This window comes from Phyllobates terribilis, unplaced genomic scaffold (assembly GCF_046119375.1).
Source record: "Phyllobates terribilis strain yellow unplaced genomic scaffold, ASM4611937v1 Scaffold_2__4_contigs__length_985480577, whole genome shotgun sequence".
In the NCBI taxonomy this organism is placed as follows: Eukaryota; Metazoa; Chordata; class Amphibia; order Anura; family Dendrobatidae; genus Phyllobates; species Phyllobates terribilis.
This window is the reverse complement of record NW_027362762.1, coordinates 83,311,712-83,333,742: the sequence shown is the minus strand read 5'-3', so window position 1 is coordinate 83,333,742 and position 22,031 is coordinate 83,311,712. Positions and strand designations below refer to the sequence as shown.

General features: G+C 45.9%; 1 protein-coding gene across 2 annotated transcripts in view; it reads right to left on the bottom strand.

Moving 5' to 3' along the window:
- SESN3 (sestrin 3) overlaps positions 1-16,722 on the bottom strand; it is an 82,623-nt gene extending 65,901 nt beyond the window's left edge. For both annotated transcript variants that reach the window (XM_073662168.1, XM_073662169.1), the window contains exon 1: positions 16,523-16,722. In XM_073662168.1, the coding sequence (XP_073518269.1) occupies positions 16,523-16,585 (63 nt within the window). In that variant the 5' untranslated portion in view covers positions 16,586-16,722. The remainder of the gene's footprint in view (positions 1-16,522) is intronic.
- Between the last annotated feature and the right edge of the window lie 5,309 nt (positions 16,723-22,031).

Here is a 22,031-nt window from a genome sequence, read left to right as displayed (position 1 = left end):
CAAACTCACCTGACCTTAACCCCATAGAGAATCTATTATAGAGAATCTATGGGGTATTGTCAAGAGGAAGATGAGAGACCCCAGACCCAACAATGCAGACGAGCTGAAGGCTGCTATCAAAGCAACCTGGGCTTCCATAACACCTCAGCAGAGCCACAGGCTGATCCCTCCATGCCACAGGCTGATCCCTCCATGCCACATTGCCGCATTGATGCAGTAATTGATGCACAAGGAGCCCGACCAAGTATTGAGGCATTTACTGATCATACATTTCAGTAGGACAACATTTCGGATTTTAAAATCATTTTTCAAGCTGCTGTTATAAAGTATTCTAATTTACTGAGATAATGACTTTTGTGTTTTCATTGGCTGTAAGCCATAATCACCAACATTAACCGAAATAAACACTTGAAATAGATCACTCTGTGTGTAATGACTCTATATAATATAGGAGTTTCACTTTTTATATTGAAGAACTGAAATGAATTACATAGTTACATAGTTAGTAAAGCCGAATAAAGACTTGCGTCCATCAAGTTCGACCTGTTAGTTCTGTAATTGCTAAAGTTGATCCAGAGGAGGGCAAAAACCCCAAATGATTTAGCCAATCTTCACCTGAGGAAAAATTCCCTCCCGACTCTGAAACCAGCAGTCAGAATAAATCCCTGTATCAACCTACTATTTTATTTTATTTTTAAGTATATGCAGAAATCTGCCTGGTATCTAGAAATGCATCCAGTCCCCGCTTGAACTGGTGTAGTGAATCCGACATTACCGTCTCCTCACTCAGTGAATTCCATATTCTCACTGCTCTTACCGTAAAGAACCCGTTCCTATGCTGGTGCTGAAACCTTTTCTCTTCCAGTCTTAGTGAGTGCCCTCTTGTTACCGTAATATCCCTCCTTTTGAACAAATCCCGGCAAGGTCTCTATACTGTCCCCTAACATATTTGTACACATTTATTATGTCCCCCCTCAACCTTCTCTTTTCCAGGCTGAATAGTCCTAGTTTTGACAACCTCTCTGGGTATTGCAGTCCCTCCATTCCCTTTATTAATTTTGTTGCCCTCCTTTGTACCTTTTCAAGCTCATTTATATCCTTTCTATATAGTGGGGCCCATAACTGAGCACAGTATTCCAAGTGTGGTCTGACCAGTGCTTTGTACAGTGGAAGAACAATGTTCTCATCCTTTGCAGCTATACCTCTTCTGATACATCCCATTACCCTGTTTGCCCTTACAGCAGCCGCCTGACTTTGGGCACTCCAATTTAGTTTGCTATCAATCAAGATGCCCAAGTCCTTCTCCATCTCTGAATTCCCCAATGATTTCCCATTCAGTGAGTACTGGTGACTTCCATTTTTCCTTCCCATATGTATGACCTTACATTTCTCCTCGTTAAACCTCATTTGCCATTTAATGCTCCACCTACCCAGCTTATCCAAATCCCTCTGTAGGTCTGCACTGTCCTCTTTTGTATTAATTGTCTTACATAACTTTGTGTCATCTGCAAATATTGATATTTTACTATTTATCCCGTTGACTATGTCGTTAATAAAGATATTAAATAACATTGGGTCTAGTACAGACCCCTGTGGTACCCCACTAGTGACGCTTACCCAATCTGAGTATATTCCATTTATAACCACCCTCTGCCTTCTATCCTTTAGCCAGTTTGCTACCCACTTGCAGACATTTTCCCCCAGCCCCATCATTCTCATTTTGTATACCAACCTATTATGTGGCACGCTATCGAACGCTTTTGAGAAGTCGAGATACACGACATCCACTGGTTCCCCCTGATCTACTCGAGAGCTAACCTCCTTGTAGAAGTCAATCAGGTTTGTTTGGCAGGAGCGATTCCTCATGAATCCGTGTTGGTTCGGGGTTAATAGATTATTAGCGTCAAGATGCTCCATGATTGCCTCTTTAATAAAGCCTTCAAAAATTTTGCCCACAACGGACGTCAGACTCACCGGCCGATAGTTTCCGGCGTCACTTTTTGCTCCCTTTTTGAATATTGGCACTACATTCGCCTGTCGCCAATCAAGTGGTACAGACCCAGTCTCAACAGAGTCCTTAAATATAAGATATAACGGTCTGTCTATCACATTACTTAGTTCCCTTAGTACCCGTGGGTGTATGCCATCAGGTCCTGGTGATTTGTTTATTTTAATGTTACTGAGGCGTTTCTGTACCCCAGCTTGGGTTAGATTTGTCATACTTAGTGGAGGATTAAGTTTGTCACTTCTCATTTCGCCTGTTAGTTCTTTTTCCTTTGTGAAAGTTGTCAAAAAAAATTTATTTAATAGATTAGCTTTATCCTCATCTTTCTCTATGATTTTGCCTTCATCACTTTTTATCGGTCCAATATTATTCGATTTAATCCTTTTACTATTTATATACGTAAAGAACAGTTTGGGATTTGATCTACTTTCCCTAGCAATACGTCTCTCTGTTTCCTCCTTCGCTATTTTTATTTGTTTTTTGCAGGTTCTCGTTTTTTCCTTGTAACACATTAGTGCTTCCTTACTGTTTTCCTGTTTTAATCTCTTGAATGCCTCTTTTTTGCTATTTAACGCCCCTTTTACGTTCTTGTTCAACCATATTGGTTTCCTCTTATTTCTGGCCCTTTTATTCCCATACGGTATATACCTCTCGCACTGAGTATTCAGAATTCTTTTGAAGGTTTCCCATTTACTATTCGTATTTCCTTGATTAAGAACTTTGTCCCAGTCAATAAGTTGAAGGTTTTCTTTCAGCTGATCAAACTTCGCCCTCCTAAAGTTTAATGTTTTAGTTGTTCCCTTATTGATAACCCTACTGAAGGGCATTTTGAAATTGATAATATTATGATCACTATTACCTAGGTGCCCCCCTATCTGTACCTCAGTTATTCTATCAGGCCTATTAGTCAATATTAAGTCCAACACGGCCTTCCCTCTCGTTGGTTCCTGCACTAGTTGGGAGAGATAATTATCCTTGATATTTGTCAAGAACCTTTTTCCTTTCTGCGATCTACAGGTTTCTGTTTCCCAGTCAATATCCGGGTAGTTGAAGTCCCCCATTACAATCACCTCATTATGTTTTGCTACTTTGTCTATTTGTCCTAATAGCAGATTCTCATTCTCCTCTGTTATATTTGGTGGCTTATAGCAGACCCCCAGTAATATTTTATTATTATTTTTTGCCCCCTCTATCTCTACCCACATGGACTCGACCCCCTCTTCTCCCTCTCCTATATCTTCCCTTAGTCTGGGCTTTAGACATGACTTTACATATAAGCAGACTCCTCCGCCTTTCCCCTGTTTCCGGTCCCTTCTAAATAAACTATAATCTGTTAAATTTACCGCCCAGTCGTAGCTATCGTCTAGCCAAGTCTCTGTTATACCTACGATGTCATACCTCTCCTCCGATATAAGCGCCTGCAGCTCATCCGCCTTATTGGTCTTTTGGATGATATTAACTTTTGGATGATATTCTAATTTAGTGAGATGCACCTGTATGTACCCAGTGATTGCACCAGCAGAACAGTGAGCACAGCTCTGGAGTATAATACAGGGTGTAACGCGTGATTAATGTATTTACAAAGCTCCTCTACTTTTTATGTAGATAATATTTCTTGTAAGAAAACTCCAGGCGAAACTAACACACTGCGTATTGTCTCTTGCAGGGACTAAGGAGGCAGAGGCATATCACCAAACAGAGGGGCAGTGTCGAGCGTTGCCCCCCCAGAACCTGCATTAACATTGCGTAGGAACACAGCACAAGTCACACCAAGGAGTATCTATTCGTTTAAAAAAAACAGATGTCTATTAAACAGCAGATAAAATTCAAAAGGAATAGTAAGGATTAAAAAGTGAAGCGACACGGAAATAAAAAAATGGGGTGGAACATTGTGGACCCCTAGTGTCTTCCAAGAAAATCAAGAAAGACATTGATATTCCACAGAATGCACATAGACGTGTATAAATGTGATTGATCCTGTCAAATAAAATTTAAAAGCAACGCAAAAGTCAGAGCGTAGACGATATAAATACAAAAAGAGTAAAACACAACAGAAAGTCACTGGAGCCATACAAGTAAGCGGGAAGAACATCTGCACCCATTGTCCCCCTATTTGGCATCTTTCCCTTTGTGCCGTTTCTGTTACTCTCTTTAGCGTCTATCACTTTAGTTTTATCGCTTGCACCCTTTGACTTTGTGTGACTTTGCTCACGACTCCATCGAGGACGTGCATCGCGTGTACGTTGTTTATCTCCTCGTTCACTTTCTTATATATTGACCTCAAGATTGCCTGCCATTGAGCAATATCCCCCGGCACGAGTCATTTTATTTTATTTTTTTTCCTTGACACACTTCAGAAGGGCCGGTCCCTCCAGCCTTTACGCCTCCTTACAGTATGAATAGAAAGCATTCCTGAAGAGAAAAACAAGTCATAAAAGTATGCCGCAAGAGGCCCGGCGAGGCAGGGGTTAAAATCGAGGAACAGTCCACCGCCCTCCTCCTCCTCCTCCTCAGTCCAATATGGGGTCCTTGAAAGCATTATATGTAATCTGATCCCAAGGGCCAAGGAAGAAATCTCTCCATTCACTCTCCTTTCCAGGAGGGTAAAAACATTCTTTTTAGGTGTTTGTTGTTTTTTTTGTTATTTTTTCTGGGGCCCGGCCTTCACTGCTGGTTTCAGTAAAAAAAAAAATAAAAAAATAATAAACTTTCTGCAATTTGCAAAATCCTTCTTCTATCTGCAACTGTTCGCTTCAACAACAAGATCCTTTTACATAGAATCCAGCTGCCAAAGGCAGAGCAAGGCTTGACAAACAACTGCTGCTGGCGCCCGGCCAGGCTCTGCAAGAAAAACATTTCTTACCCCCCCAACTCTTCCACAAAGAGCTGAAAAGCCAGATAGAGACTATACACTACTGTACGGACTCCGCAAAAAGTACAAGACGACAACCATGCAGAGGGTCAACCGCTGCCCCCAACACCACTAGAAGAGGCTAGTCCTGATATCACTATATGGAACAGTCACAAGGCCATCGCTTATTTACATGGACATACATTTCTCTACTAATAACTCAGCCCAGAGTTAGATTCCGTTATATGCTCAGGAGCTGTAATCACAACTCTGCTTGATGGCTCTGAAGATTGACGACAACCTTGGTAAAGCTTCAAATAGTGTAAGGAGGCAGAGAGTTTTTAAGACATCACATTACAGTACAAAGGCTACATTATTCATTAAGCCAGCAAGGAAAGCTGGAGGATTTAAGCTCTGAAGCTTGAAGAACTGTGAAAGTACATCTAGATTATAATTGAGGATATAATCAGTACATGTGTACACAGAGTCTCCACTAGCAGAATAGTGAGTGCAGCTCTGGCATATAATACAGGATGTAACTCAAGATCAGTAATATAATGTATTTACACAGTGACTGCACCAGCAGAATAGTGAGTGCAGCTCTGGAGTATAATACAGGATGTAACTCAGGATCAGTAATGTAATGTATGTACACAGTGAATCCACCAGCAGAATAGTGAGTGCAGCTCTGGAGTATAATACAGGATGTAACTCAGGATCAGTAATGTATGTACACAGCGACTCCACCAGCAGAATAGTGAGTGCAGCTCTGGAGTATAATACAGGATGTAACTCAGGATCAGTAATATAATGCATTTACACAGTGACTGCACCAGCAGAATAGCGAGTGCAGCTCTGGAGTATAATACAGCATGGAGTAGTACTGGACAAATAATGTAGTGCATTTACATGGTAACTACTTAGATAGATATATGGTGAACATGCCCTTTAAGAGCGGCTGCAGACTTGAGGAGGGAGACGGTTTTGGTGCTAGGACGCTACACTAAACAGATTACACAGCCAGTCCCTTCAAGCACTAAATAGAAGGGATAATCTTTTTCTTTTCCAATAAGATTATGAAGGACGCTGGAATGTGGAGACTATGGGTGAATTAACCTTTTCTAGACCTCAGAGGTCACCATTCAAATTCCTTGCAAGGTTGAAGTTAGAACAAGTGCTGCCGTACATCGGGCTCGGCCCCACCTGTCCCTCGCTCCCCCCAGAATACCATCTGATCCGGTGTCAGTACGTGACACACATACGCCTGTTCCTGCCGCACATCTGCCCTGTTACAGCGAACCAGAAACAAGTGGAGGAATTCATTTAAGAAGTGAACCAAGGGCGGCCACAGAGTGGACTTTGTCTTCACAACCTCGATGTTTAGGGTGGCATCTGCCAAATCTTGGGACCACCTGTACTCCTCCGACACAAGAAGATCAAAACCCTCCATCTGTATCATACAAAAAAAAATAGCTGGCCAAACAAAGAATATTTACCTTTTTCACAATTTTGTGAGCGTTAGGACTTATTTTTAATATCATTAAAAAAACAATACACTTATTATAGTGTCCACTAGATGTCAGCAGAAAGAGCTATGGCAGCTCGTTTTACAGCCTACAGTAAAACTGAATGTCAACCTCATTTTTCAGATATAGCTTAGATAACAGGGCTGTAAAGGTGCCTTTTTCTTTGATAACATGTACAATTCTACGGTTTCACACTTACTCAACCATTTACTATTCTTGGGGAAAAAAAACATACGATATGAATTTCTATGTGCCGATTCCAAACAATGGTGACAATATTGTAATCGCAGCCCCATGGGACAACCTTGTCTGCCCTTATTCACACACTGAGGTCAACTGAGGTTTTTTTATATTAGACAGAGTATGACTGTCCCAAATGGGGTCGCCTTGAAATGGTGGAATGACTTTTATGCTATTTTTGATTAAAAACAGTGTTACTAAGAACCCTATGTTATTTAAATGCACTTTTGCTTATTTTTTTTTATTTATTTACAGCAGGGTTTATGTTAATTTTGCTTCTTGTAGGTTTTTTCCATGGGGCAACTAAGTTTACTTTTCAAACCATCAAGCAAATACATTTAATTTTATTTTACAAGTCGTGGGATCAAAATTTTACACATGTTCGGTGGTCTACAAATGCGACTGTGACCATCTAAAGAGGTACGTAGAGTCAGAACAAGGCGTACGTGGCAGACCGATCCATTGAATACTCTGTATTAGCTGGACCCTTAGGCCACGGCCCCACTATCAATATTTGGTCAGTATGCGGTCAGTATTTTTTCTCAGGAGTGGGGGACAAAAGCAGGTGAGGAACAATCAGAGAAAAGGTATAATAGAAACAAGTCACCAATTCTGTATTTAACACCCACTCCCGGAATTGGTTCACACTCCTGAGAAAAAATACTGACCAAATACTGATAGTGGGGCCGTGGCCTTAATTTATTCCTTCCTCTCCCATCCCCAATGAGTGACCACCCAATAAGTTGTTTTAAGTGGTAGCATTTTTTCGAGAACAGTCTAATTTTTAAAGGCAGAACAAGAAAAAAAAACTAGAACAGGGTGTCAAACTCAAACAGCCCAAATGAAAAACTTGGACAAAGTCGCGAGCCAACCAGTATACAGTATAATGGGCCCCACAAAGTCCTCCATGCAGCATAATGGGCCCCCACATAGTCCTCCATGCAGCATAATGGGCCCCCACATAGTCCTCCATGCAGCATAATGGGCCCCCACATAGTCCTCCATGCAGCATAATGGGCCCCCACATAGTCCTCCATGCAGCATAATGGGCCCCCCACATAGTCCTCCAAGCAGCATAATGGGCCCCCCCATAGTCCTCCATGCAGCATAATGGGCCCCCCCATAGTCCTCCATGCAACATAATGGGCCCCCACATAGTCCTCCATGCAACATAATGGGCCCCCACATAGTCCTCCATGCAACATAATGGGCCCCCACATAGTCCTCCATGCAACATAATGGGCCCCCACATAGTCCTCCATGCAACATAATGGGCCCCCACATAGTCCTCCATGCAACATAATAGGCCCCCACATAGTCCTCCATGCAGCATAATGGGCCCCACATAGTCCTCCATGCAGCATAATGGGCCCCACATAGCCCTCCATGCAGCATAATGGGCCCCACATAGTCCTCCATACAGAGTAATGCAGGGCTGCAGAGTAATGGAGTCGGTGTCCATTTTGGACAACTCCTAAAATATCTAATAAATTGGGTACAGTAGTTCAATGCAGTTTGTGGGGAATATTTTTTCATAAGAATTTGGGAAAGTTATGAAATGTCCTATAAATGTCTGTCCTATTCCTGATCTAAGGGTCTAGACTTTTAGCGGAGATGAATCTGTGCTACACTAAATTTATCACTTAAACATCAGCCATGTATGAGGGAGTCGGAGTCGTGGAGTTCGAGTCGGTGTAATGGAAATTGAAGAGTCGGAGTGGGAGTCGGAGGTTTGGCTTACAGACTCCACAGTCCTGGTATAATGGGCCCTACAGTCCTCCATACAGTAGAATGGCCCTACATCGGGGTGGTGGTTCCGGTGTCGTGGCCCAGAGTTTGACATGTATGGGCTAGAGCCGCTAGAACATGTAAATCAAGAAGGAGATCAGTGGCTATCCTATATACTGGCACCGTTTATCTTTCAATTTAGAACGCGCACATGATGATCTGAACTTCCCAGGAAAGATGTAACTTTTCTCCATTCATACAAGAAAGCAAGGCTTTCTCCGAAATGACCCGGAAGGTTAATTATGTATCATCCTCTGTATACAAAACAAGGTAAAGAGCTCCCGATAAGATCTGCTGCCGTCAGGACCAGAACTGTACAGTACTGGGAGTATACACAACAGCAAGGTGCCAAAACATCAGTCTACGCCGTACAGAAGGCCCCGATGGACGACCCCAAGAAGCTACACACCACATTGTGCAACCAAACCTGTGTCCGATATTGTATACGTGGGGCCCGGCTGCCGGCAACGTTCTCTGGTTCTGGACTACTAATGTTTAACACAATGTAGTAAATATTTCTGCACAGCCGCCCTAGAAAGAGCAAATGGAAAAACCCCACGCGAGACGAGAATATATCTGATCTGTAAGATCACAGTCAGGGAGTGATCTCACCGAAAATGCAAAACCCAGGAGTCCTGAAAGCCACGGTCAGGGAGTGATCCCACCAAAAAGGAAAAACCCAGGAGTTCTGAAAGCCACGGTCAGGGAGTGATCCCACCAAAAAGGAAAAACCCAGGAGTCCTGAAAGCCACGGTCAGGGTGTGATCCCACCAAAAAGGAAAAACCCAGGAGTCCTGAAAGCCACGGTCAAGGTGTGATCCCACCAAAAAGGAAAAACCCAGGAGTCCTGAAAGCCACGGTCAGGGTGTGATCCCACCAAAAAGGAAAAACCCAGGAGTCCTGAAAGCCACGGTCAGGGTGTGATCCCATCAAAAAAGAAAAACCCAGGAGTCCTGAAAGCCACGGTCAGGGTGTGATCCCATCAAAAAAGAAAAACCCAGGAGTCCTGAAAGCCACGGTCAAGGTGTGATCCCACCAAAAAGGAAAAACCCAGGAGTCCTGAAAGCCACAGTCAGGGTGTGATCCCACCAAAAAGGAAAAACCCAGGAGTCCTGAAAGCCACGGTCAGGGTGTGATCCCACCAAAAAGGAAAAACCCAGGAGTCCTGAAAGCCACGGTCAGGGTGTGATCCCACCAAAAAGGAAAAGCCCAGGAGCCCAGAAAGCCACGGTCAGCACCAAGGATTGAGGAGTTTATTCAATTTTCTCCTAACTTTTTTTTTTGATACTCAGAGCACGAATTTCCATTGGTAAAGCTGTTGCCAATAGTCAACATGAGATCTTCGAGAGGAGCTGTCAACAAGCTTAAGGCTGAGTGCCCACGTTGCGGATTACAAGCGTTTTTGCTGTGGATTTTCCGCAGCGGAAACGCTTGGTAATCCGCATCCCATGGTCCCCAATGAGAATCCGCAAGTTCTATGCCCATGCTGCGGATTTTTCCGCAGCGTTTATGCTGCGTTCAAAAATCCGCAGCATGTTCATTAATTTTGCGTTTCCGCATGCGGAATTGCCTTATTTAATGCATGAAAAAACTCAAGGCAATGCCGCATGTCAAAAACGCGTGAAAAACGCGCAATAAACGCTTGCGGAATTCCGCATGCGTTTTTCCTGGAGAGGACATGCGGAAATGAAGCAGAAATTTCCGCAACGTGGGCACATAGCCTAACTGTGACCAAAACTGTTCCTAGCTTAGACGTAGGGCTTTGTGCACACAGTTTTATGTAGATGTTTTTGGAGTAGATCCTCTCCAAAATCTGTTTAAAAAAAGAAAGAAACGATTAAAAAATTCTTCCAATTTATTTCAATGGGAAACTCACTTTGCTGTTCAGAGAAAAAAAAAATAAAAATAAGAAAACTCCTCATAGGAAGTGGTTTTAAAAAAAAGAAAGAGCAAGTCAATCCTTTGAAGCAGGACCTGAAGGAAATCTCTCCAACTTTGGCACTGTCAAATCAAACGGTTGCAAAAAAAGAAAATAACCCTCTTCCAAAAAGTCTTCAAAACAGCTTCAGGAAAATAAACACTTCTCCAAAAGGAGTGTTTCCTAAAGCGGCTTCCGCTTGAAAATCCCTTGTTTTTTACAAAAAAAAACAACCCTGTATGAACACAGCCGAAAAATCCTGGGAATGTGACCATTTTTCACCCAAGTGCAAAAACCTGTGACACATAAAAAGGCACAAGGATGTGGTCTCTCAGCCAGCCCCCTAACACACCTTCTGAAATCTTCATAATCAGGAGACCACAAAAGGAGTAGGCCTCACCCGCATGGTCAGATTTTTTTACGGACCTGTAGATTTACATTGCAGAGTTTGTTCCTACACTTGGATCAATATCGGTCATGTCTCCGCAATTTTGCACAGACCTCTCTGTCTGCAAAAAATCACGGACATGTGAACAGCCCCTTAGACCATCACAGGTACGAATAGCCCTGGTATGTGAAAAACTGACGTGTGAATGAGCCCTAAGGGGTTGGTGGCTGCCCTTTGGCAAACGGAGAGCCCATCAGCCTCCTTGCTTCCAACCCAATATGTACCAGGAGCCAAATCATCTAGGACTGATTATCCACAAAGGGATAACTCGGGCTTTCCAGGATCAAAGGAACCCGATGGTAAACCAGAACCCACCTGGATCTCCAGTAGGGATATTTTACAATCCAAAATGTACTTTTCTAGAGTCTGGGAAAGCTTAATGGTAACCACCATCTTTAGAATATAATGGTTCTCCTTAAAGGGAATCTGTCAATAGGATCGACCCTCCTAAGCCCTCTATATGGTCATGTAGATCATAGAAAGTTGAATAAAATGATACCTTGATATCTTCGATCCGATGTCTCATTCCAGAGAAATTCACATTTTTCTTAATATGTAAATGAGCTGTTAAGATCTATGGGCGGGACCTAGATCTCCCCGAGAGTCTGCCTCTAGAGCTGATTTTAAATGGAAAGGGGGCCTTACCAGGTAAACCAAGTAATAACTTACACTCTCAATCACACACAGCTCTGCAGTGAGATCGGGGCTAACAGTACAGCGGGGCTAGCACAGCAGAAGTGAACTTTGTCTCAATACAAACACATTTCCACCTACAGTTGCCCTTCTCATACGGACGCAGATCTGCTGCAGAGCTGTGTCTGATTATAAGCAACACAGCAGAATTGGACCTTTTCTCACCACAAACACATTTGCAGTGATGTCAGCTCTGATTTCTCCCCTCATACTGGCTGCCTGCGAGAGGAAGGTGAAGCACTGCACTATGAGAAAACAACTACTACTGCAAAAGTGTTTGTAATGAGAAAGTTCACTTCTGCTGTGCCGTGTTAGTTCTGATCTCACTGCAGAGCTTGTGTGATTGTGAGAGCAACGTGTCTGTCTCAGTCTGGTAACGCCTCCTTTCATTTAAAATAATCTCTGGAGGCAGATTCTCAGAGAGATCTATGTCCGGGCCATAGATCTTAACAGCTCATTTACATATAAGAAAAATGATGATTTCTCTGGAATAAGACATTGGATTCCAGATATCAAGGTATCATTTTATTCAGCTTCCTATGACTTACCCCTCACACAAAAAAAAAAAAAAGGAGGCAGACACCCAACAAACATCCTGAACCGCAAGGCCATAGAAAGGTTGAGGGATTGGTGGCCTCCCTTTTATGACGAGTGGGCAAAACCTACTCCCCGCTTCCACCCAAGTGTCCACCAGGAGCCAAAACGTCCATGGTCTATGTGAAATTGACCATACTGGTTGTAATAGGATTATTGATAGACATCTATTAAGTTGGGGGGAATTTCATTCTTATTTTTGATGCATTAATCGGTAAAGGTCATTTCCATCTGTGGATAACCAACGTTGTTTATTAGGCAGGAATGTTCGTTATAGCTAAAATCTATAATTCTCATGTGTCAGCAGGTGCGAGCTGTAATAAAGTAGATGATTATAAAGTAATTATGGAGGGGAGAAACCTGCCACCCATCAACTGCTGCAACCAATCAACTGCTGCAACCAGTGCACGGTACAAGGAACATCTGCAAGGGAAAGTAAAAGAACAGGATAAGAGCTAAGACCCCGGGTAAACAAAGAGCACATTAGCAGTAACCTCACTGACCTCCGCTGCGGACTTGGGGGTCTGACTCCTCTGACCATCTGGAGGGCACGAGAATGAGAATGAAAGCGGAATCTGGTGTCAACTTTGTGGCTGCCCAGGATTAAAAAAATGGTCAGCTTTTTTCAGAGCAGTTTTGTTTTTTTAGGACTGGATTCTGCCCAAAATCCTTCTCAAAAACTACTTAAAAATTCTTGGAAATCTCAATTTCAACACGAAATCCACTTTGCTGATGAGGGTTTTTTTTTTAGATTCCCCCTTCCCCCCAGGAGGTTTTAAATAACGTGAAAAAAAAATCTCTCCAATCTAGGCACAATCAAAAGACTGCAAAGAACGCTTCAGGGAAAAAGAGAAAAAGGAAAGTTTTCTGAAATAGTTTCTGCTTGAAAAACTTTTTTTTTTTTTTTAATGCCTCAAAAAACGCCAAACAGTGCCACTCAAGTCCACAGGCAGTGCCTGGTATTGCAGCTCGGCTCCTTTCACTTCTATGAGGATGGAGCTGCAATACCGGACACAACCTATGAGCAAGCAAGGCGCTGTTTTGGGACAAAATGAAAACAAATCTGTTATTTCTACATCCGGACATTATAAACTTTACCATTCAGGTGAGATCTGGTTTTTGAGTCTACAGATTGTACTATGACCGATTAGTCTCCATACAGTTTGTATATTGTCAGTGTCACATCCTTTATTTACAAGGGGCGATGCGCCACAACTGAGCTTACTAGGCCACTTTGACGACTGATCGCCGCCATGTCCGGACGCTCTTATGAACACTAACTTGAGCGATTATCGATCCACGTAAAGAGGTCTTAAGACTTGAGTCTGCCTTTTTAAATCAGGAGATATATCAAACCTTTATTCACATGGGTCGGATAATTCTGCAGCAAAAACGTTCTAGAATCTGCAGGGAAATCAGCACCAAAACTCAGCGCTGATTTCGGTATGGCTTTTTATTGCAGAGTCAAACTACAAAATGTTAGCAAATTCCATCCCGGCCTCCAATGAATACGTCTCATCACATGTTACTTATCGCTGGAGCAGTCTGATCTGTTGACACGTTGCCATAGGGGCTCCACAGGAAGCAAAAAATTTTATTTTTAAGTTTTAGAATATTTGTTTTATTTCAAACGGAGCTGGCCTTGTGGATTTTGCCGTGCATGCCAAATCCGTAACAATTGGGTTTGCTGTGAATTTTGAACTGAATCCGCAATAAATCCGCGACCACTGCGCAGCAAGACAGTTCCTGCGCAGAAGTTCTGTGCAGCATTTCGAGCCCTCAGTAATAAACTGCGGAATTTCCAAAATTCAAATGGAAAGTTCGTATTAAAGTCTGGAACATAAAAGGAATCATCACCAACTGTCACTGGCAGATCAGACGTTCTCTACCTCCAGCTCTAGAATAGAGGCTGCTGAGAAGTGATCTGCGCAGAACAGCAGGCGTCAGACTATTAGGAGGCTCAGTGGTCGGAGTGAAAACTGCAAGACTTTAATTTTATGAAAATAAATTAAGAAATTTTTATTTAAAAAAAAAAAAAAAACAGGCCCAGATTTATAAAACTACTGCCCATGTTGACCAGAGAGACACCAATCACGGAGCAGCTTTAATTTCTTATTCTGCCATTGGAATATAAAAGCTGTGTTGTGATTGGTCATCGGCAAAAAAAAGGACAGTTTTTCTTCCCGGTTTTATAAAATGTGTCCCAATCTCCATGGTGACTAATGAGACAAATAAAGTCATCAGAAATTAATGAAGGTGATTAGGATGTGTCTGTGCACGTACCGCAGAGATAAACAAGATCTAACTACCCTGTGTGCGCAGGAATGTTCTGCAGCTGAAGAATGAGGCTCCCGGACCCTCAAAAAAGGAGGATGACAGAGGCAGGGAGGGGGATTATGGGGCATTTATTTTCACTTTACAGCCAAACTACTTTTCAATTCTTCCAGTAAAATGAACATTAAAAAAATAAGTAAATGCAACACTTTCAAGATCTCTGCTTGCTGTCAACGCAAAGCTTTACATCCAAAACGCAGAACAAAAAAAGAAAAAGAACTACAATTGTATCCAACAGTCGGAATTCCAAACATTGTTGCAAAGGACAGAGATTGTATTTAGCTTGTAGCAATCACTCATTGCTACACACAGTATATCAGGTCTGTATGGAGGGGGGTTCCTATTCACTGACAGGAAGCAGAGATGTTAAAACCGGCGAGGAACTTAAAGACATAAATTGCAAATAATAATATTCAATGCCTGGACAATCCCTTTAAATTATTTAAAAAGGGGAGTTCCACCTGTATTGATGACTCCCTACACAACAAACGGCATATTTTTCTGCAGCCGCATACCCCCACTCCCCCAGGCCAATACCTATTATTTAAAGGGGAATTCCACTTGGTTTAGACAAGTCACCACTTCTGCACATCAAATATATATATATATATATATATATATATATATATATATATATATATATATATATATATATATATATATATATATATATATATATATATATATATATATATATATATATATATATATATTTCTGCAGCCCCATAGGTGGCCTCAGATTGCCCATGGGTTATAGGATCTTCGTGTATCACCCACAGTATATGGTGTTTTTACTGTGGGATACGTCTGGAATGGCGGAGACGACGGCTGACGAATACCGCTCCGACGCCCCTTTCGCCTTCTTTCGGGTGATTGGGGGCCAATAGATCGGTTTAAAGGAACGCAGCTGAATAGAAGGATGAAGATGGAGGACGACTCAAGGACTTTTATTTTTTATTTTAGGGAGGAATTTCCCCTATAAGAAGAAACGCCGACACTATGTAGAAAATGGTTTAATCCTATTAGGCGCTAACAATGGGGACGAAAAACCGCAAAAAAAGCGACACTGGCGACGGGTTTGTTACCTGCCACCGATCTGAACAACAAGACTCAACCGCAGCAACAACAGCTCTCACCGCAATCTCTGTGACAGCCGGAGGCTGAGATAAGCGCAGGCACCATGTAGCAGAACCCAACGTGCGGTTTAACCGTTCCAATCCTGATGTGCACGGCGACTCACTCGGCTCTGCTATATCTCCGTGACCATTGTGTTACCGCAACAACAAAAAACACTGTATATCCATAGGATCTGGAACGTGGAATTAGAGTGCAAGCTCCGCAGCCCAGTGGCAGCATTCATGCTCCCAGAACAGTGTGTATATACATATATATTATATGCCCCAATAGTTAACCCCCCCTCCCTATCCACTAACCCCCCCCAAAAAAAATACCCCTCCACTATTAAATGGGTGAAAATATGCAAAATGGAATATTTCCATTATAATAAATATTTACATTAATGAAGCAATAAACTTAACCCTTTACAAACCAGACCTGGCTTTGGGGCAAATACGGGTGCGGATTGGTTTATTAGTAAGAGGAGGAGGTGGGCGATTAGTTTGGACAAGGGGGGGGGGATGTTTTCACATAGCAACAGGACGGCGATGCACCGGAGTAATATATACCGCAGCTGGACGGGTATATAGCGGATGGAAGCCATTGCCTACGTTCATCGCCAATGGGGTTTTGGTTTTTTTATGGATTTTTCTAATAATTTTATTTATTTTTTCTTTTTCATGAATAATCCTGGGAAGAATTTCGCAGCAGGGGAGCGATGCATTTGTTTACAATGAAATGAAAAAGTCACTGATTTTTGCAAAAGTCTTCACACCCGAACAAAGTTGCATTTCACCCCCATTAGGAAATTCTTCTCACCCAATCAGTAAAACATAGAAATAATGAGGAAAGTGACCTGTGGAGCCACCATGATAAGCAATGCAGAACCACAAGTCCCAGCAGAAGTCCCTGCAGCAGGGGATATGCCTGGACTTGTAGTGCAGTGCAGCCGGCCGGGCAGCAGTAGTTGGGGGCAGTTGTGGGGAGTTCCGGGGTGTTGGGCTCTCACCTTCCTCAGCACTTTGTGGCAGTTGCTGCAGATGACGTAGTCGCCGTTCCCTGTGCTGTTCATGGTGTCGCCTCCCCCGCCCGGTGCTCCGGTTGTGGTTTGGGGAGTAGGAGAGCAGCCGGCGAGCTGTGCACTGCGGGCCGACCCGAGAGCACAGACCGGGCACAGGGGGAGGGGAGGACTCGGCGACAAGGACGAGAGGGAGGGACCGCTACTCCCTGACCACGCCCCCATACAGCGGGAGTACTTGTAACATAGGATGGAGCCACGCCCATCACACGCCCCTTTGTGGTCATTTATAGATATAACCACGCCCATACGGCGGAATAATTCATCATGGAGTGACTAGCCACGCCCGCGTGCATGTTCCAGCTCAGGTTCTGTCATTCTGACAGGGATCCGCCCACTCGCCCTCTCGTTCTGTTCAGCCAATCATAGGTGAGCCTCTATTTGCGTCACGCCCCTTGGTAACTGCTCCAGGTGGCCAATCCGAAGCCGAGAAAAGAGAACGGTGTTTTGGCCAATAGGAAAAACTCGAAAACAGGCATGACCACGCCCCTCGGAGCTTTTAAGCTTACTTGCAGGACAAAGAGAATAGTGATTAAAAGAGGCGCAGTACCGAGAGGCGGAGGAGAGGGGGCGCAGTGCTGACAGGAGGAGGAGAGGGGGCAGCAGTACTGAGAAGCAAAGGAGAGGGGGCGCAGTACTGAGAGGAGAGGGGGCACAGTATTGAGAAGAGAGGGGGCGCAGTACTGAGAGGGGGCGCAGTACCGAGCGGGGTCGCAGTACCGAGAGGCGGAGGAGAGGGGGCGCAGGGCTGACAGGAGGAGGAGAGGGGGCAGCAGTACTGAGAAGCAGAGGAGAGGGGGCGCAGTACTGAGAGGAGAGGGGGCACGGTACTGAGAGGCGGAGGAGAGGGGGCGCAGTACTGAGAGGGGGCAGCAGTACTGAGAGGCAGAGGAGAGGGCACAGTACTGAAAGAAGAGGGGGTGCAGTGCTGACAGGAGGATGAGAAGGGGCGCAGTACTGAGAGGCGAGGAGAGAGGGTGATGTGCTGACAGGAGGAGGAGAGGGGGCGCTGTACTGAGAGGCAGAGGAGAGGAGGGCGCAGTACCGAGAGGCAGAGGAGAGGGGGCACAGTACCGATAGATGGAGGAGAGGGGGCGCAGTACTGAGAGGCGGAGGAGAGGGGGAGCAGTACCGAGAGGGGGCGCAGTGCTGACAGGAGGAGGAGAGGGGGCAGCAGTACAGAGAGGCAGAGGAGAAGGGGCGCAGTACTGAGAGAAGAGGGGGTGCAGTGCTGACAGGAGGAGGCGAAGGGGCGCAGTACTGAGAGGTGGAGGAGAGGGGGCGCAGTACTGATAGGTGGAGGAGAGGGGGCGCAGTACTGATAGGTGGAGGAGAGGGGGCGCAGTACTGAGCGGGGGAGAGGGGGCGCAGTACTGAGAGGCAGAGGAGAGGGGGGCAGCAGTACTGAGAGGCAGAGGAGAGGGGGCGCAGTACTGAGAGGAGGGGTGGCGCAGTGCTGACAGGAGGACGAGAAAGGGCGCAGTGCTGACAGGAGGACGAGAAAGGGCGCAGTACTGAGAGGCGGAGGAGAGGGGGCGCAGTACTGAGAGGCGAGGAGAGAGGGTGATGTGCTGACAGGAGGAGGAGAGGGGGCGCAGTACTGAGTGGGGACACAGTACCGAGAGGTGGAGGAGAGGGGGCGCAGTACTGAGAGGCAGAGGAGAGGGGGGTGCAGTACCCAGAGGCAGAGGAGAGGGGGCGCAGTACCAAGAGATGGAGGAGAGGGGGCGCAGTACTGAGAGGCGGAGGAGAGGGGGAGCAGTACTGAGGTGAAGGACAGGGGGCGCAGTTCTGAGAGGGGGCGCAGTACTGAGAGGCAGAGGAGAGGGGGCGCAGTGCTAAGAGGCGGAGGAGAGGGGGCTCAGTGTTAAGAGGGGGCGCAGTGCTGAGAGCAAGAGAGGGGGCGCAGTGCTGAGAGGCGGAGGAGATGGGGCGCAGTGCTGAGAGGAGGAGGAGGGGGGCGCAGTACTGAGAGGGGGCGCAGTTCTGAGGCGGAGGAGAGGGGGCGCAGTGCTGAGAGGCAGAAGAGAAGGGGCGCAGTGCTGAGAGGCGGAGGAGAGGGGGCGCAGTGCTGAGAGGCAGAAGAGAAGGGGTGCAGTGCTGAGAGGCGGAGGAGAGGGGGCGCAGTGTTGAGAGGCGGAGGAGAGGGGGCGCAGTGTTGAGAGGCGGAGGAGAGGGGGCGCAGTGTTGAGAGGCTGAGGAGAGGGGGCGCAGTGTTGATAGGCAGAGGAGAAGGGGCGCAGTGCTGAGAGGCAGAGGAGAGGGGGCGCATTGCTGAAAGGCGAAGGAGAGGGGGCGCAGTGCTGAGAGGCGAAGGAGAGGGGGCGCAGTGCTGAGAGGCGAAGGAGAGGGGGTGCAGTGCTGAGGCGAAGGAGAGGGGGCGCAGTGCTGAGAGGTGGAGGAGAGGGGGCCCAGTGCTGAGAGGCATAGGAGAAGGGGCGCTGTGCTGAGAGGCGGAGGAAAGGGAGCGCAGTGCTGAGAGGAGAAGGAGAGGGGGCGCAGTACTGAGAGGCGGAGGAGAGACAGCCCAGTGCAGAGGGGCGGAGGAGAGGGGGCACAGTACTGAGAGGCAAAGGAGTGGGGGCGCAGTGCGGAGAGGGGACACAGTACAGAGGCGGAGGACAGGGGGCGCAGTGCTGAGAGGCGGAGGAGAGATGGCCCAGTGCTGAGAGGCAGAGGAGAGGGGGTGCAGTGCTGCGAGGCGGAGGAGTGGGGGCGCAGCGCTGAGAGGCGGAGGGAGGGGGCACAGGGATGGAGGGCAGTACTGTAGGAGAAAGGGTGAGGAAGGAGACTGCAGGGATGGAGGGCAGTACTGGAAGAGAAAGGGTGATGAAAGGGCCTGCAGTGCTGGAGGGATGGAGGAGGGCAGTACTGGGTGAGGAAGGGGTCTGAAGTGCTGGAGGGATGGAGGAGGGCAGTACTGGGTGAGGAAGGGGTCTTCAGTGCTGGAGGGATGGAGGAGGGCAGTACTGGGTGAGGAAGGGATCTGCAGTTCTGGAGGGATGGAGGAGGGCAGTACTGGGTGAGGAAGGGGTCTGCAGGGATGGAGGAGGGCAGTACTGGGTGAGGAAGGGCTCTGCAGTGCTGGAGGGATGGAGGAGGGCAGTACTGGGTGAGGAAGGGGTCTACAGTGCTGCTGGACGGATGGAGGAGGGTAGTACTGGGTGAGGAAGGAGTCTGCAGTGCTGGAGGGATGGAGGAGGGCAGTACTGGGTGAGGAAGGGGTCTGCAGTGCTGGAGGGATGGAGGAGGGCAGTACTGGAGGAGAAAGGGTGAGGAGGGGGCCTGCAGTTCTTGAGGGATGGAGGAGGGCAATACTGGGTGAGGAAGGGGTCTGCAGTGATGGAAGGATGGAGGAGGGCAGTACTGGAGGAGAAAGGGTGAGGAGGGAGTCTGCAGTGTTTGAGGGATGGAGGAGGGCAATACTGGGTGAGGAAGGGGTCTGCAGTGCAGGAGGAACGGAGGAGAGCAGTACTGGGTGAGGAAGGGGTCTGCAGTGCTGGAGGGATGGAGGAGGCCAGTATTGGAGGTTTGGCAGGGAAGTGCAGTGTTATAGGGAAGGATAAGGGGGGGGGGAGGCAATGAATATGGAAATGTGTAGAATAACATCACTATATTTTTAGTAAATAAAGAACAATTGGCATTAATAACAGATAAAACACTGATAATGACCTCACACGTTGCTGTCAAGATTGTGTTCTGCCATTTCAACTTCATATTTGTTTCTGAAATAAAATGACAACCAATTCGGCCGCCATTACAGCTCCAGCTTTCTCGGAGTTCTGCGTTACTCAATGTAGAAGATGTCAGTGACTACCTAACAGATGATCATTCAAGAACTTACAGTCCTAGTGAACAAGGGTTAGAACAACAAAAATAGTTGAACTCCCCTTTTTTATTGCCCTGGTCGTTTCCATACCAGGAGCTCCCTGGTTTACCAATTGGCTTTATTCCCTGCTCTGCAGCCGATCATTTGCCACAGTGGGATGATAGGTCAATCTTCCATATGATTTGATGATGTGGTATTTTCATTTACATTGACTATCAGCGTTTTTTTCCGGATAGAATACGTACCTGTTTTAGTTTGTTACTGTTCACATTTCTGTGGGTGGGTTTTATGCTGAATGTGTGTTTGCAAAAAAATCATTGATTACCCTTTCTATTGCGTGAACACCATGTAATACCATATTTATCCTCTAGTGGCCACTGTAGGAAAAATGTGCGGCTGCAGCCAACTGCTGCGATCAGCTAAATTACAAGAGGGATTTTGACCCATTCAATGAAAACGATTATGATGTGCACAGTAAATACCACAGTAGCTAAATTCTGGTGTCTTCCTACTAATAATCCAATTCCCAAGCTGTTCTACAAAGCAATATATATGTTTTTTATATCCCGACTGTAATCCAGTTCACACTATTAAAAGGAACCTTCTATCATCAGTATAATTACTGCAAATAAACTACGTGTATAGCGACGGTGAGACGACAATCGGGTGCCACAGGCTACATAACAAACCTGTTTGGTCTAGTGGTCGACTCTCACTGTATAATGGAAGCAATACACTGCAGTCAATATAAAAACCTATAGGGCCTCATATATACAGACATGTCCATCAGAGGCATCACCTAAAGCTTGAGGGCTCTACTGCTAAAGCAAATACTGGGCCCTCGTCTACCACTTGTCATTTATAATACTGGTCTCTTTTTTATGTGGTTTAGAGGTGTTACACACCTAGCCCGGGCTCTGCTTCCTTCACCTCAACCCTCTGCCCTTTGTTGTGCTCCACGCTGGGTTTTGCCGGTGGCCTAGGTCTGTACACAACGTACTAACCTGTTTCTATCCCTGCTGACTTCTCTTCATCCATCCTGCTGATCCCAGGATTCCAGAGGGTGCTTCGTCCTCACTCCTCACCTGCCATCCTGCCAGCTGCACTGACCCCCGGGTCCATGTACCCACCCGGACCTGGGGCTTAGTGGGTCCTCTTCACAAGGTGAGCCTAACAAGTGGCCATGGAACCTCCTCAGGCATCAGGTTCTGAGTTGTGATTGCTTCCTTTGCTGTCCCTGTAGCGATCAGCTTGGTTCCCTGTCCTTCTGCTTATCAATAATGAAATAGAAATAAGCCAAACACAGTGTTTTACTACTCTGCCTGGTGTCAGAGAATACAAACATTTTTTACCCCCTCTAGAAAAAATTAACATCCTGTATATGTTCTGTTTGTAAGGCTTTCCATGACAGACGTATGGGAACCTTAATACAAAAGAGACAGTTTTGAGGCTTCTTAAAAAAATTGTTCTGGTGATGGAAAGATCAGGCTCTCATCAATATCCTTGGGGTTGGTAGCGAAGCCATCACTCCAATCAACCAATCACAAGGCAAAATTAATTTTACCAGAGCGGTATAGAAGAGAAAAAGGTGACCTATGGTTGGTTGCTACA